Source organism: Podarcis tiliguerta, assembly GCF_965153285.1.
Source record: "Podarcis tiliguerta genome assembly, chromosome: 3".
NCBI classification, from domain to species: Eukaryota; Metazoa; Chordata; class Lepidosauria; order Squamata; family Lacertidae; genus Podarcis; species Podarcis tiliguerta.
In genome coordinates this window covers 48,602,647-48,617,635 of record NC_139536.1, presented here as the reverse complement: position 1 = coordinate 48,617,635, position 14,989 = coordinate 48,602,647, and the positions used below count along the sequence as shown (strand labels likewise).

The 14,989-nt window shown below is 44.6% G+C and overlaps 1 protein-coding gene across 1 annotated transcript in view; it reads right to left on the bottom strand.

The window, feature by feature from the left end:
* The window catches only part of FRMD1 (FERM domain containing 1), a 55,518-nt gene that overhangs the window by 18,534 nt on the left and 21,995 nt on the right, over positions 1-14,989 (bottom strand). Inside the window, exons 2-4 of the mRNA XM_083434157.1 lie at positions 13,545-13,743; positions 5,719-5,809; positions 811-890 (exon numbers count right to left, since the gene is read on the bottom strand). Coding sequence (XP_083290283.1) covers positions 811-890; positions 5,719-5,809; positions 13,545-13,640 — 267 coding nt within the window. The 5' untranslated portion in view covers positions 13,641-13,743. The remainder of the gene's footprint in view (positions 1-810; positions 891-5,718; positions 5,810-13,544; positions 13,744-14,989) is intronic.

The window sequence follows — 14,989 nt, the reverse complement described above, 5'->3', positions numbered from 1 at the left end:
TAATAATAATAATAATAATAATAATTTATACCCTGCTCATCTGACTGCATTTTCCCAGCCACTCTGGGCGGCACCCAACAAAATATTAAAAACATGATAAAACATCAAACATTAAAAACTTCCCTGAATAGGGCTGCCTTCAGATGTCTTCTAAAAGTCAGATAGTTGCTTATTTCCTTGACATCTGATGGGAGGGCCTTCCACAGGGTGGGCACCACTACCGAGGAGGCCCTCTATCTGGTTCCCTGTAACCTCACTTCTCACAGGGAGGGAACCACCAGAAGGCCCTCAGAGCTGGACCTGAGTGTCCCGGCTGAACAATGGGGGTGGAGATGCTCCTTCAGGTATACTGGGCCGAGGCCATTTAGGGCTTTAAAGGTTAGCACCAACACTTTGAATTGTGCTCAGAAATGTACTGAGAGCCAATGTAGGTCTTTCAGGACTGGTGTTATATGGTCTCGGTGGCCACTCCCAGTCACCAGTCTAGCTGCCGCATTCTGGATTAATTGTAGTTTCTGGGTCACCTTCAAAGGTAGCCCCACGTACAGCACATTGCAGTAGTCCAAGGCATGCTTACCTAAGAGCAAGTCCCATTGAACACTGTGGCGTGTCCTTCTGAGTACATTGCACTGCGCTATCAGAACCTCAGATCTCAAAATACATTTGAAAGCAGGTAAAAAAAGTGGTTTGGGCAACAAAACCAACATTGGGCTAAAAAATATCCAGTAGTTTCAGCTTCCCACAGGAGGAGCCTCACCATACAACCATGTCAAGAATTCAGTGTCAGGAATTTACACCGGCAGGACTCACTTTGCTTGCTTCTTTCTTCCACTCCTTTGGGAAATATTTGCAAAGCTTCTGCTCCAGGTCAATGAAGACATATTCATTGTCTGAAAAGCAGACAGGAGAACTGATAGTAAATAGAAGGCTTCAGGGACAAACTGTGACATTTTCAACAGTGTGACACACAGTTCTAATGTTAGTAATTATATATAGGCATAAAATTAAATATGCAATTAAATCATTTAAATTTGAAACCTGTTCTTTCTTTTAAAAGAATTTTCCCACTTACCAAATCTTGGAAATCATGTCGACTGGGCAAAAATTAGAGGAGCTACTTTATCCAGGCCTCTGTTGCCTGAATACATACAACCTCTGCTATGTGGCAGAGAGAAATAAGGATTGTTTCTACATGGGGCCTCTTTACTCCCGGGGCGTAGGGTTTGGGGCACAGAGTGGCAATTTCTCAAGGCACACTTCATATCCTGTAGCAGCACACTAGAATTAATACTCACACTTTCTACGAATGAAACATTTGGGAATCACTGCTCTAAACTATACTGCTAGCTGAGTTTAGTGGTGCTGAGCTCCTGCTGTTAGAGAACATAGATCAGGTCAACATATAGTTAAGCTCACAGTTATAATTCTGATTTTTTTAAGTTAAAAAACAGCAAGTAAAGACAAGGCTATAATTGAAGAGTACATTCTGAAAAGGATCTAAAATGTCAGACAAACTCTCTATATAAGCACAAAATACCACACACCCCTCTCCAAAAAGTGCTAGTTTTGTGTCATGAGCTTCTGTAGGCAAGAGCTTATGGCAGGGTTGGGAAGCCTTACGGTTGGGGTCAAAGGCAGCCCACTAGACCTCTCTGTCTGGCCCTTGAGACTTTCCCCAGGGCATGCCCCTCAAGCCAGACCCAAGATGTAAAAACGTGTGGGGTGTGTGTGTGTGTAATTTTTGTGTGGTTAAATGTACAAGAGTAAAAAATAACATCCACTGCTCCTCCCACTTTTCCCTCTGGCCCTGGCCACTAATGGAATGTGGCCCCTGGAAGGTTGTCCATGAGGGAATGTGGCCCTTAGAATGGAAAAGGTTTCCCACCCCAGCCTATGGCCTCCAACACATGAAGGGGCCGACAAGTAAATGTTCTGCATAGGGGAAAGGGGAACAGAGATGCATGTGTATGGAGGAAGCCAGAGTACCGCTTGCCTTGAGGCAATCCTAACTCACTAGAAGAGACCACACATTTGATGTTCTCTATCAACAAACCACCCCTCCCCCCAAGAAAACTCCCAAGAAATTAATAGTGTGATGTTCTGGCGCCAGCTGAAACCTTATTTATTTGCCCAGGCTTTTATTTAATGATGGCTGTGTTTTACTGCTGACTGTGGTTTTCCCCCCTGCCCATTTTGTCTTAATGTATATTATGTATTGGGTTTAAATATAATGCCGTTCAGGACTGCTTTGGCAATGAAGAGCGAGGAAAAATGGTTTTGAATAAATAAATAAAATAAAAAGTCACCCCCCGACAGCAGGCTGAGAGTAGTAGTGGTTACAGATATTCTATGACCATATGGAAAAGCAAATTTATTCATATGTTTGCATAAAATTTGATGATCAATATTATTTGGGAAGGGGGTGGAAGCAAGGGAAGGTAGTGATCAGGAAAGCAGGATATCAAATTGTGGCATAAATTAATAACATAGACACACATAAGCCAAGCTGAAGACAGTTTTCTTTTCCCCAAGCCAAATTCCTGGTGTAGAGGTTAACCAACGGAGATGTTGATATGTATTATATGGCAAATCAGTATGGCTCACAGTCTTCCAGCTGTTCACTGGAATACGCCAAGCCACACTGATATATGGCCAAGGCAAAGGGCTAAACCAGACTTAAGGAATTTTTTTTGTCTGAAGTCAGAATTTGCATAGGGAGAAAAATCTCACATGGACCCCCTTATGGGGAATTTCACCCCAGCTTCAGGAAAGGAATTTTACCTCAGGTCCAAAGCAGGGAGAAGAAGAGGTTAAGCCCTCCTTCTAAGCCACTGTGACTGCAATAATAAAAATGCTATTTGCATTAAAAAACCCACAAAAAACCCACCCTGCAGTTCAATGCAAATATCCACAGGTCCCAAGAATGAGCTACTGCTTCTCAGCTGCTCCAGTCTAGTCTGAGGGACCTTACTCATGAGTAGAGCCAGCCCTGAGGACCGGGTACCCATTCTCTTCCTCAGCAGCACTAGGCGCTGGGCTTCCCTTTGTGAAGAATGACCACAAATCCCCCTCACATGCTTCGCAACTTTGCGCATGAGCCCGTAGTGGTGTTTGCAAAGTGTTATAGACTATTTGTACCCTGAAAATCACACCACATTATTATTGTTTCAGCAGCATTTCTGGGAAAGGGGACATAGAAACCAAGAATTATTTGTATATGGGGGTGGGGGGTGGCAAACCTACATGACTCGCTAAGCTGCTTTAGGATTTTATCAACAGTGCGTGATCTCCCTGCCTCCCTCAGCCAAGAAACAGCCCTTCTTTCTTTCTGCCTCCTCTCTCCTCAGACGCAGCCTGCAGTTGTGGCCGTCCTCCCATCATGTGCAGGAATGCAGCAATACATTCCTACTCTAATGAGGTTAATATTGTCAAAATGCCAACCTGCAGTGTAATCCTTAAGCTACAAAAACAAAAAGTCCTTCCCACCCCCTCCAGCTTTCTCACATAAAAGCAGAGGGTCCGGTCTGCCCCCCCCCCCGCCCCCGTTAAGTGGATTAAAGGTTAAGTTTACAGAGCCTTGTCATGTGTTCCAAGTTGCCTCTTTTTTTTTTTTTTAAGTGTGTTCCTTTGATTACATGAAATTTGGGAACAATTTCAAGCTGATTACAGCGGAGGTGTTTGCGTGGGGTGGGGGGAGGACTTGGATAGGCACACAAATTGGCCAGTTTAAGTGTCGCTCGCAAAACACGCCAACGCAAAGGCCAAGTTTCACTGGTGCCAAGGCTCAGCCCCCAAACACTCATATTCATGCTCAGCTCTGGAATCGAAAGCAGTAACAAGAGTGTTTTTGAGAATGTACAGAGCGCATTTTCTGCTCCACTGAGTAAGCACAGCTGGGCAGCACACATCTGACATTGGGGTGAAAGGCTGAAAACAGCATAGGATTGCCAGGTTGACTTGAGTACTGACATTACGTATTTCAGGCTGCAATCCTATACGCACCTGGGAGAAAGTCCAATTGAAATCAATGATACTTACTACTGAGTGAATGTTTGTGTATGATGTGCCTTTGCAGGTGTACCCATGAACATTCAGGATCACCGCTTGCGAGCTGTTTGCTTGATTTCTGTAGGATGCCATGACATATAGGGATCCTGTAGTGTATGCATATGCAAATAAGGACCACGGAAGACAGCAGACGGTGGCAGGTCCAGTCGGCTGGATCCCAATTCTGCCTTTTACATGTTCATTCCTACTTGGAACGATCACCAGCACAGGATTTGTGAGTGCAAATTATGTCATCCAATTCGTGGTAATTATCTTGATTACAAAGATAGAGGCTGGATTTCATTTCTGCTTGCCAGATGGAATGATTTCCCTTCTCCTCCCCCTGCGTGCTGTTCTAGGGGTTCTCCTGACACCCCAGAGCCCATCTGGGATGGGGTTCAGGGGCCTCTGAAGAGGAGGAGAGGGGAGAAAAGCCCCATTGATCTAATGGGACTTGTGGCTTGTCTCCTGTTACTGAAAACTATTTAGTTAAATGTTGCTCTAGAGAAGACCCATTAATTAACACAATTAGTCACATTCAATAGGTCTACTTTGAGTAGGACTAGTCATGAATACCACCCAAGGGGGCTAAATATGGGTGTGATATGAGTTTTCTTCAGTATAAAGACAAGGAACCTGTGGTCCTCCAGATGTTAGGCTGCAACTCCCATCAGCCCTGACCGTGCTGACTGGAGTCGGTGGACTTAGAGTCACAGGCTCACCACCTCTGACAGAAAAAGGTGGCTGAATTTTATTTCATCTTGAAAACTGTGAATGTGCATCAGTCCATGCATTGTTGCTGATATCACTTCACCCAGTACATTTTAGGGGTAAACTAAGCTTTAAGGCAGGTTTGCCTCTGTCTAAGGAGTGAAATGGCCCTAAGCAAAGGTGGATAGTGAAAACATCCTTTGTGTAAGGAGTGGTTGTTGATTCAGAGCAACACCTGTAAGTCTCCAAACGTGCTTATCCCCAATTGTGCAACACCTGGGAGAGCAGCGTTAGCGTATTAAGGCAACCTTGTAGGGAGGACTGGGAAACCAAGACCAGTTTCTCCTCTCCCATTAGATCCTGGCGAGCATCAATACAGTCAATGTTTGTTTTATCTAATAGGTTTTCCAAGTTCTGAGAGATTCCACTTGTGAGTCATATTATATACAGTACTGGTATCAAAAGTGACCTGGATTATCGAAAAGAATGCTCTGGCCTCCTGGTATGCTTCTTCAGCCTTCTCTGTAGAATAATTTAATCAAGTTCAAACTCCTCCAAATGTCAGTAAAAACAACATTCCTCACAAATTATGGCTTTGAAAGCTACTGAATACATCCAGACTTTCTAGATATATTCTCTCACCATACAACCAATATTTTAGAATTCTATCTAATGGAGAGGGAGAGGGAGAGACAGAGAGAGAGAGAGAGAAAAGAAAGAAAGAAAGAAAGAAAGAAAGAAAGAAAGAAAGAAAGAAAGAAAGAAAGAAAGAAAGAATAGCTTTGCTTAAGACTAAATTTAAAAGCTCAAACCCCTCCTTTTTCTAACAGACATGTTCACAGGCCAATGATAAAAGGGCTTCGACACGATGCTCCTGACTAGTGACCACACTACACTGAACGTCTCAGACCTACATCCAATCCCATGTTTACTTCTGAAACAATTTCTCTCCGTGCTTACTTTTTACAACACTGATGCCAAAGAAGTGAGGATCTTTAATTCTCAGTGCGTCACAAACTTGCTCGAAGAGTTCCTGTCCAGTGGCTTTTACCTACAAAGGAAAAGATAATGGTAAATAGTTTACCGTTTGAACAAGATAGGATAGTTTCCCCTTGCCTAAGAAAACTTAACAGGTATTTGAACAATAAAAAACCTGAAGGAGCAAAGTCCGTGCCTGAGCAAAACTTCGTAGTGAGGGAATTTGCGCTGCCTCATGGCTCCATGCTCCATTGCATCATTGCATCTGACAGTGTGAACTGAACATACTGCCATAAAGCACATCCACAGCTGGATGGAAACAATTAAGATTGCTCTAGAATCCAGTCTCTATTGCTAACATGCATATTACTTCACAGTCAGTGAACTTAAGCCAGCTTAATGCTGTGTTAAGATAGAGAGTGGCCAGTATTTCATAGTGATGAATTAGAGGCAATATTATTACACATGTAAAACAGCGCCATGTTGCATGATATCCTGTTGTGCACTGGAATCACAGGGCAATGTAGAATAGTAGACAGCATGGATGAATTTGAACACTGGAGATCAAGGTGAAAACCTGCTCAGTCATATAAAATCATTGCATGGTTTCCCCTTCCCCCCCATTAAGTGGATTAAAGGTTAAGTTTACAGAGCCTTGAATGTTTTTCAGCAAGTCACAAGTTGGGATTTCAGACATAACATGATGCCATGGTTTGTTTATCACAACCTAACAACTTGCCCCGTAGCCATTTGCAACCATGAATTCCATGCAGGCAAATGTGTAGGCTTGTGAAGGAGACACAGACCTCTCCATTTTTCCTCTTGGTGTTCCCATCCAGCTGCTTATGCTAGATGCTAGTATTCTGTGTTTCCAAGCTGGCTACAGAAGAGCATTTCCCCTTCTCCTCTGCCAGACTGGGAACACACTCAGGAGGCCAGTAAAAAACAAAAGAACTACAGGCTAGTAACTTTTATGGCCTGATTTTCAAGACTGGGCTAGTACAACCAGGAGTGGGAAGCCACAGGTTGTATGTGGCTTTTCCATCTTCTCTATCTGGCCCTTGTCATTCTTAATGTATTATTACTGTATTTTTACTTCCAGGGAGAGCAACTTGCAGGATTTTCTGCCTGGCGTGTCGAAATAACCTACACAGCCTGGAGTACTCCCTCTCTTTATAAAGGTCATCATCAAGGTGACCAAGGCTGAGTCAGTCCCAAACCCAGGCCTGAACCCAGACTGGCATGGATCCAGATAATCAGTCACATCCAGGAACGTCTGCGGTTGTTCTGTCACAGATGCGGCAAGAACCACTTTCAAGAACAAAATGAAATAGATATGTGGCACTGAGGGAGCATGGGAGAGGAAATTCATAGATTGGTTTAATCATTTGAGACCCTGTTGAGGATCTCTCAACACCATGAGGCACACTTGGCAGTGGCCAAAGAGGGGGGGGGGGGTCTGTAGTGGCACTCGCATTATACCAGTGCTTTGTGCCAGGCAAGCTGGATCAGGCCCCCTCACTGTACTGTTTCTGATGCCCACAAATACATTGCTGTTTAAAAAGGGCTTTGTCTTAACATTCCCCCCATTTTGGCATTCAATTCTGACGACTCTTCATGCTGATATTTTGATTTAAAATTTGGTTGAATTGTGTAATGTTTTATATTTTATATTATTGTTGGCTGCCTCAATATATGGGATATATACCTTTTAAAGAATTAAATAATTATTTAAAAACATTTTAAAGCAGTCACATGCTTATGCAAGGAGGAAGGGGGTGTGGGGAAGCATACAGGTTTGAAAAATGCTGAGAGATGCATGGTTACTTGGATCTAAAGTCCACTGCATAAAGCCAAGTGATAGAATTTCAATTTGGTAGAATACAGTCCCACAAAACGTCCTGCAGCGTTAGGAAAGAGAATGGGAATATCACACAAAGTCCCTTCCTTATCAAGATGTGGATCTATTCATGAGCTTCTTGAATCCTAGTCAGTTAATCTCCCTTCCAGGAATTCTGCAAGTATTAATATGGATTCTGAAATGCAAAGTGTGATGCAAGTCCCACTTCCTTATTCCTGGAGTAGAGGCAGAGCTAAGAACACAACTCTGGCCTCAACAAGCCTCTGAAAGAAGCACTTTCTATGTGCTGGGACGCACTGCAACGCCTTCTTGGTCCTGCATGCTGACCCTTCCTAGTTTTTATGGACAAATAAACCATGCACAAAGTAGAGCCTTTTCTTTTCAGCCGGAACTTGCCAGAACTCCGTTCTGGCACCTCTCAGGTGGGTACCATTGCCATTCTAAGAGAATGACGGAGGTGTTCATGATGAGTTCCGGCACCTATTTTTCTAGAAAAATAGCACTGGCACAAAGTACCGTATTTTTTGCTCTATAAGACTCACTTTTTCCCTCCTAAAAAGTAAGGGGAAATGTGTGTGCGTCTTATGGAGCGAATGCAGGCTGCGCAGCTATCCCAGAAGCCAGAACAGCAAGAGGGATTCCAGCATTAGTCAGCTCTTTCGACTATGGCTACCACCCTCACAATGGAACATAGAAAGCTCTCTTATCCAGAGTCAGACCTTTGCTATCAACACCAACCTTCCCCACCTGCTACACCCTCCAGATGTTGCTGACCCATGCTCAGAAGCTGTAATGCTTCTGAATACCAGTTGCTAGAAACCACAGGAGGGGAGAGGGCCTTTGTGCTCAAATCCTGCTTGAGGGTTTCCCACAGGCAACTGGGTGGCCATTGTGAGAACAGGATGCTGGACTGCATGGCCCATTGGCATGATCCAGCAGGCTCTCCTTATGTTCTCATTAACTCCCATCACTCTATCTACTGGCCAAGCTGGCTGGGGCTGATGGGAGTTGTAGTCTAAAACACCAGGAGAGCGCCAGGTTGAGCCATACTGACTGGCAGTGGCTCTCCAGGGTTTCAGACTTTCCTAGCCTTCCTTGGTGATGCGAGGGATTGGACCTGCAATCTTATACACACAAAGCATTTGCGCCACCTTTAAGCCCAGAAAAAAATAGGAAATCGCCTCATATATGAAGCCCATGATCAGCTGCTGACCATGAATGGCTAACTGCAGGAAGACCACTGACATGGCCAGCAAGCAGATGAGAGGGGCCTCTCCCTGCTGTTTTGCACATACCACACTTGATCGAAACTGCCAACAATCGACAGAATTCAAGCCCATTTGAGCTGTTGATATCACATAAGCTCTTAGCAGCATGATCTGGGCCACTGGTATGCCCATTATGTAACATATTATAGACTACTGTGTTGATGTCAGAAAACTAGAGCATCCTAATTCACCACTCACTACTCCAAACTGGATTGCCTTGTTTTAAGGAAGACACTTTGCAGCAATATTTTGGTAACAACATATATATTGAAAAAATGGCACTCTACAGGGGGAAAGAGTAGGGTTGCCATATTTCCAAAACTGAAAACCCAGAGGGAGGTGCATTTTTCCCCTCCTCTGAAACCAGCCTGTTCCCTCACTGCCTTTGCCCTCATCTTCTCTGCTGCCCCTCCACCTCACAAAATCCTCCCTCCAATATCACAAGCGAGATTTCTCCCTCCCTCCCTCCCTCCCTCCCTCCCGTCTACCTGGCCTGTCCCCCACTTCCTCCAGCCTCATGAAGCCACCACCCTCCTCATGGAAGCAGCACCTGTGCACTCCATGCCCTACTCTTGCCCGCAAACCACCACCACTGCCTTTCTGCTTCGCAGGCTTGCCAGTCCATGGGGGGCGCCCTGGTCCTTCCTTGGATGCCCGGGCCTCTGGGCGACAGCATGCAGCCGGCCTCAGCGTCACTGTGGGGGCTACCGCTGCTGCCGGCAATGTATTCCACCCCCATTGCCATACATCCCGGTTTCCCCACACATTTTGCCAATTCCGGAAATTTCCCCCTGAACGCCGTTTCTAAGGGCAGAATCCCAGATTTGTCCGGGAGACCCCAGATGTATGGCAGCCCTAGGAAAGAGAAGAACCTAAAAGAAGCCCTTAAGTCCCAGCAGATGAATGAAACAGACTAATCCAAGGGACAGGTTATTATAAATTTCAAGTCTTTCTCTACAGAGTTCCATTTTTAAAAGACTGCCCTTTGGCAAAGTGTCATCTGTATACCAAGTGACTCTCCCACCGCTTAGATCTTTGGATGGAGCGCTGTACTTGCTAGGTATAATCCGCTCTGCAGTATGTCAGTCGGTGCACAAGTTCAGGGTCATCCCCTATCGCTCAAGGAATCTTTCAAGAGCTCAGAAAGCTTCCGCTCTTTAATCTGAAATGGGTTGTTTTGACAAAGTGTCCAACCATAAGGCAAGTATAAGCTTAAAAGTTTAAAATGTGAGTGTTTCTCCAATTAATGGGTTTCTTCAAGCTACTGCCACAGCAGCATGGGAACCATATTTCTTGAACTCTGTGGGTGCCCTTTAATCTGGGGGTGGGGGGTGGGGAGAGGAACCACCAGGCACCTGCCCTCCCGAGGTCGGACGCATTGTGGTGCTTACTGGGAGGGGTGCGGTGGTGGATATGTTGGAATGGTTCGGGTGCTGTGGCAGACTCAGCCTGCCATTATTCTCACCCCACCCCAGCCTCCTTGCTACCTTGCCTCTTCCAGTAAGCAGAGAAATGTGACTGACAGCAGAGCAGGTGCATGGTACCACCGCTCCCTGCTTAAAACCTTCTCCTAGTCACGTGGGGGAACAAATCCCCAAGTGGCTTGCAAATTGTGCTAGGCACGGTCAGTAATATTCGCCTTTATCATGGATTTAGCATCCTTGCTGGGAAGAGATAGTGGGTCCACGGCAAAGACCAACACAATCAACCCTGCCAACATGGTTGGGTCATTTAAATTTTACCCCAGCCCCATAGGATCTGCTCCTGCAGAAATTGCTCATATCTATTGGGAGCTTGTCCACACGTCTGCTTGTACCGTGCCTAGAAAACATGGGTCCGAGTGGTTTCCCCCTTGCCCCATTCCTTTCCCAGGGTAAACCTGCTCTTTAGCTTTGAATTGGAACAAATGGCAATCCGTGGAGAACCTGATTGCTGTTTGCTCTGATTGAGCACTAAAGAGCAGTTTCCCCCAAGTGACAAGAGGAAGTATGGATAAGCCCTAGGAGAACATTTAAAGAATGCTGGGTGTAAGGTTGTTTGTGTGAGTGTCACACACACAAGGACTGCCCAGTTAGAAATAAACAGATGCTTGACAGCTTCCTGACTATTTGTCTATCTAGCTTAGTCATGTCTACTCTGACTGGCACTGACTATCCAGACCTTAAGCAGAGGTGTTCCCCATTATCTGCTACCTGATCCTTTTAACTGAGGATGCCATGGACCTTCTGCATGAAAAACATGTGCTCTACCACTGAGCCATGGTCCCTCATCTTGAAGTAGACTGGCCCCAACCAGGGCAGGTCCAGAGCACAGATGCTTACTGCACCAGTACTGGATCTCACATGGAGAAACAATTCCTATGCTGGTAAAGTGAGGTGTAAAGGTGGATCAAAACATCCATGGAAGTGGATGAGACCAGCTCAGGGTTAAATTGATTTGTTGCAGGCAAAAAAGAGATTATTGTGGTAGTGGTGGCAATGACGATTCTGTCACTGCTCTTATGACTAATAAAGAAGAATGCCCCGGTGGTGCATCCCTCAGCCTGCTAGCTAATAGGTTTCAAACTGTACACTGAAGGGCAATATAGTCATGCACATTTAACTGATGCACATGGACTTTGAGGCTGCATACACATGACTAGTTACTATGTGATCATTGCAGCATGTATGACAGAACAGATGAGCTATCCCAGTAGCTATACTAGACAGATCCCTTCAGAAATAATGGAAGCTCAATTGCAAGGAGAGTCTTACATAATGGCTGTCACATCAGAGGATTGCAGGAATCTACCTACCCCAATCTGTTAATCCCTGTTAGTTCACTATTGGGGCCCACATGGGACCTGGTCTGCTGTTTGTACACTACACCCAAACAAAGCTCAAGGGCCGAAATAATTGGATATTTGCTGAATCCATTCAAGTCTGTGGCTGCATACACACAAGACATTTAAAACACATTGAAAGCTTTTGTCTTCTCCCAAAGAATCCTGGGAACTGTAGTTTACCCATCACAGAACTTCAGCTCCCAGGATTCTTTGGGAGGGGAAGGAATGTGCTCTAAATAAGCTTTAAATTGATGGCATGTATGCAGCCTGACTTTTCTCTTTCCTCTATTTCTGATGTTCAGGCTGTGCATGTCATTGCTGATCTATGCAGAACAGCCTACCCACGCACAAGAAAGGGGCATCAGCAGGCTTGGGGGGAATCCTGAGGTTTGCAGAAGTACAAAAAATCATTAGAAGTATGGGGAAAACACGTAACTGGGGGGTGAACTGTGTGATCTCAGTGGGAATAGAATTCTGGGTGAGCATGGCTGAAATTCTGGATAGGAGCACTGCAGACTGCAGAATTTTGTTGCATTTCCAATGTGCGCTGCCTTGGCCTGAAGCAAGATGAGTGCTGCACCCCATAGTCGCCTTTGACTGGACCTAACGGTCATGGGGTCCTTTACCTTTTTTTTACTATTCCAATGTGTTACTATCCATAAAGATTGCCTATGCTAGACTGGGAAGAAGGTAGACTGAGATCTACTAGTAGGTCTGGGTGATTTGATCAGCAAGGATTTCTGACCCTCTGTTATCTATCACAAGCAACTCCCCCACTCCTGGAAAATAGGACGACATCCAAATAATACCACTTTAAAGGGCCATGTTACTGAAAAACTGAGTGGGATAACACAGAATAACCCCTTTGATCATTTACTTTGAACATATACTGTTCTATTTCCCTCCAGAGGGGACTTGAAAGTGATGGAAACTTTATACCTATCAACAACAAAAGGCTTTCTAATAAGCTTTCTCTTCTTTATAGGTTGTAGTCACTGTTGTTATTATTGCAAGCCCGGTTTTATTGGCCAAACACATGAAAAGGAAAACAGGCAGTTCTATGCATGGAAATAAATAGCTGGCCTTTTCAAATACAGACCCCCACTAAACAGGTGCATGTTGCATGAAAAATGTGAATCTTGAAATAAATCTGAGCCTAGTTACCAAGACTACTTTTTGTTCATTGATACATGGATTGTGAAAATCAGGAAACTGCCTTTTTCTCTTTCTTAAAACAGATAAATAAATAGCCCTGAAACTAATTCCCATGAACATTTTTAGTGTATAAAAGCTACCACAGACAGTGAAATATATCATTCTTAACTTTAAATATTGGGGCTAATAATTAACATTTAATAGTCACATTTCTGTAAGGGTCTGTTTTAGGGAGACTTTACATAATATAGCACCACTTATATTTTGCCCCATATTATACTAGGAGACAATACTGTGCAAAATATGTTTCCTAAATGTCTTCTGTGTTGGAAAAACCAACACAAATGCCTGAGTTAGCAGACAGATGTGTCATATGCAAGTGGACCTTTGGTTTTCAAATGCTGTAAAACCATTAGAGAAGATGAAAAAGAATTTAAGAAAAGCAATCTCTGGTCATCAAATGTAACAGAGTTCCTAAATCCACAGAAACAGATCTTTCAGCTAGTCTGGTCCTCTTCTTTTGGGAAGTAGGTACTGACTGGGGTAAATGGGATGATCTTTATAGATAGCTTCTTGTTGGTAAGCATTCTGTAAACAAAAGACTTCTGAGGCTCCGTTTTACCACTCTCACAAGCTACTCAAATACATTCTTTTGCGTCATTCATGCTGGGCTCTCAGAAGGCGGCAAGAATAGACTTACCCCAACCATCACATTGAGCTGGTCTCGGTTTGGCAGGAGGACGCACATGTTTCTAAACTCCGGTGGCATCTTGTTTTGCAGAGCTTGCTTGCTCATTGCAGAACCGGTTGCAAACTTCTCATACCCACTCCGCCACGTAACGATGCAGCAGCCAGAGTCTCAGGAACCAAGCCAACTCCTCTCTCTCTATCCTCCGAACCTGTGAAACACAAATCCTTAGTTTTGTTGTTCAGGAAAATAAAGGTGGACGTCGCGAGCGGCAAGAAGCCGATATGTTAAAGCGATCTCTTGAGCTTCATTCTAATAACCAGCGCTAACAGCCAAGCGTCTCCCAAAGCTGCATTCACTGGGGCAGAGTCATAAGTAATTCCAGCATTAGTCAGCTCTTTCGACAATTAACGGCTGGTTACACTGGGCTCGGGAGAGTGGCACACATTCCCTTCTCCTGAGTCATTCGCCTTGTCCCCCTCATGCCAAGTATCACAGTCCAGGGTTTTGTTTTGCTTTGTGGATTTGTCTCACCTACGTGGGCAATCAGCCCTCAAAGGCACATTCTCCCTCATCTGAGTCACTGGGAAGTAATGCAAAGAGCAAGGAAGACTGGGGAGAGGGATCCGTAGAACACCAGGCACAAGATTATGAAGTCAACAGTAAACAGTACCACAGGATGGGCAGCTTTCCAAAAGGTGAATCAGAAGGAGAAAACCACATTCACGTGCCTTTGTGAGTTAAGGAGTATTAGTAAAAGTATGTGGGGAGGATTTTTTTTTTTTAATGTCAGCACAGAATGATTGTAGATGACACTGGATCTTGGTGGAAGTGAGACACGGAGAAGGTATACACCATGCTGTCTAATAAGCCATTGCTGCATCAGTGTCTCTCTGAACACAAGATGCCAAAGGGGCCATTAAGTGGAGAAGAATTATTACCCACACACCTTGCTTGCATCTGGCTGGCTACATCTAGAAACAGGATGTGAGACTAAAAGGACCTTTGGCCAGTTGGGTGGCCAATGTTTCCCATGTTACAGAGGAGAGCCCTATCTGTGAAGGACTGTCCAGTCCATGCCCAGTCTAAAGATACAAAGAACCCTAAGAAAGGAGAGCAGGAGAAATCTTGAAGTTGCCCACCAGCTGTTAGCATTTGGGCAGCAGACTGAGAAGCCACACAGGTCAGTCTTTCTCACTCGGGTGTGATGTACTGTATTCAATTTAAGGTAACTGTTTCAAAATTTGCATCTATACATGCACATTAGCATACGCTCCTTTAATTTATTCATTTATGTTGAATAAGAGTCCACACCACCTTTCAGGAATGAAACCCTTTTCCAGGAAGTTGGCGTAACACTGGGGTAGCCCGTGTGGTGTTTTGGACCTCAGTTCCCATCACTCCTGGCTACTGGCCAGGCTGGGACAGGTGGGAGTTGTGGTCCACAATGTATGAAG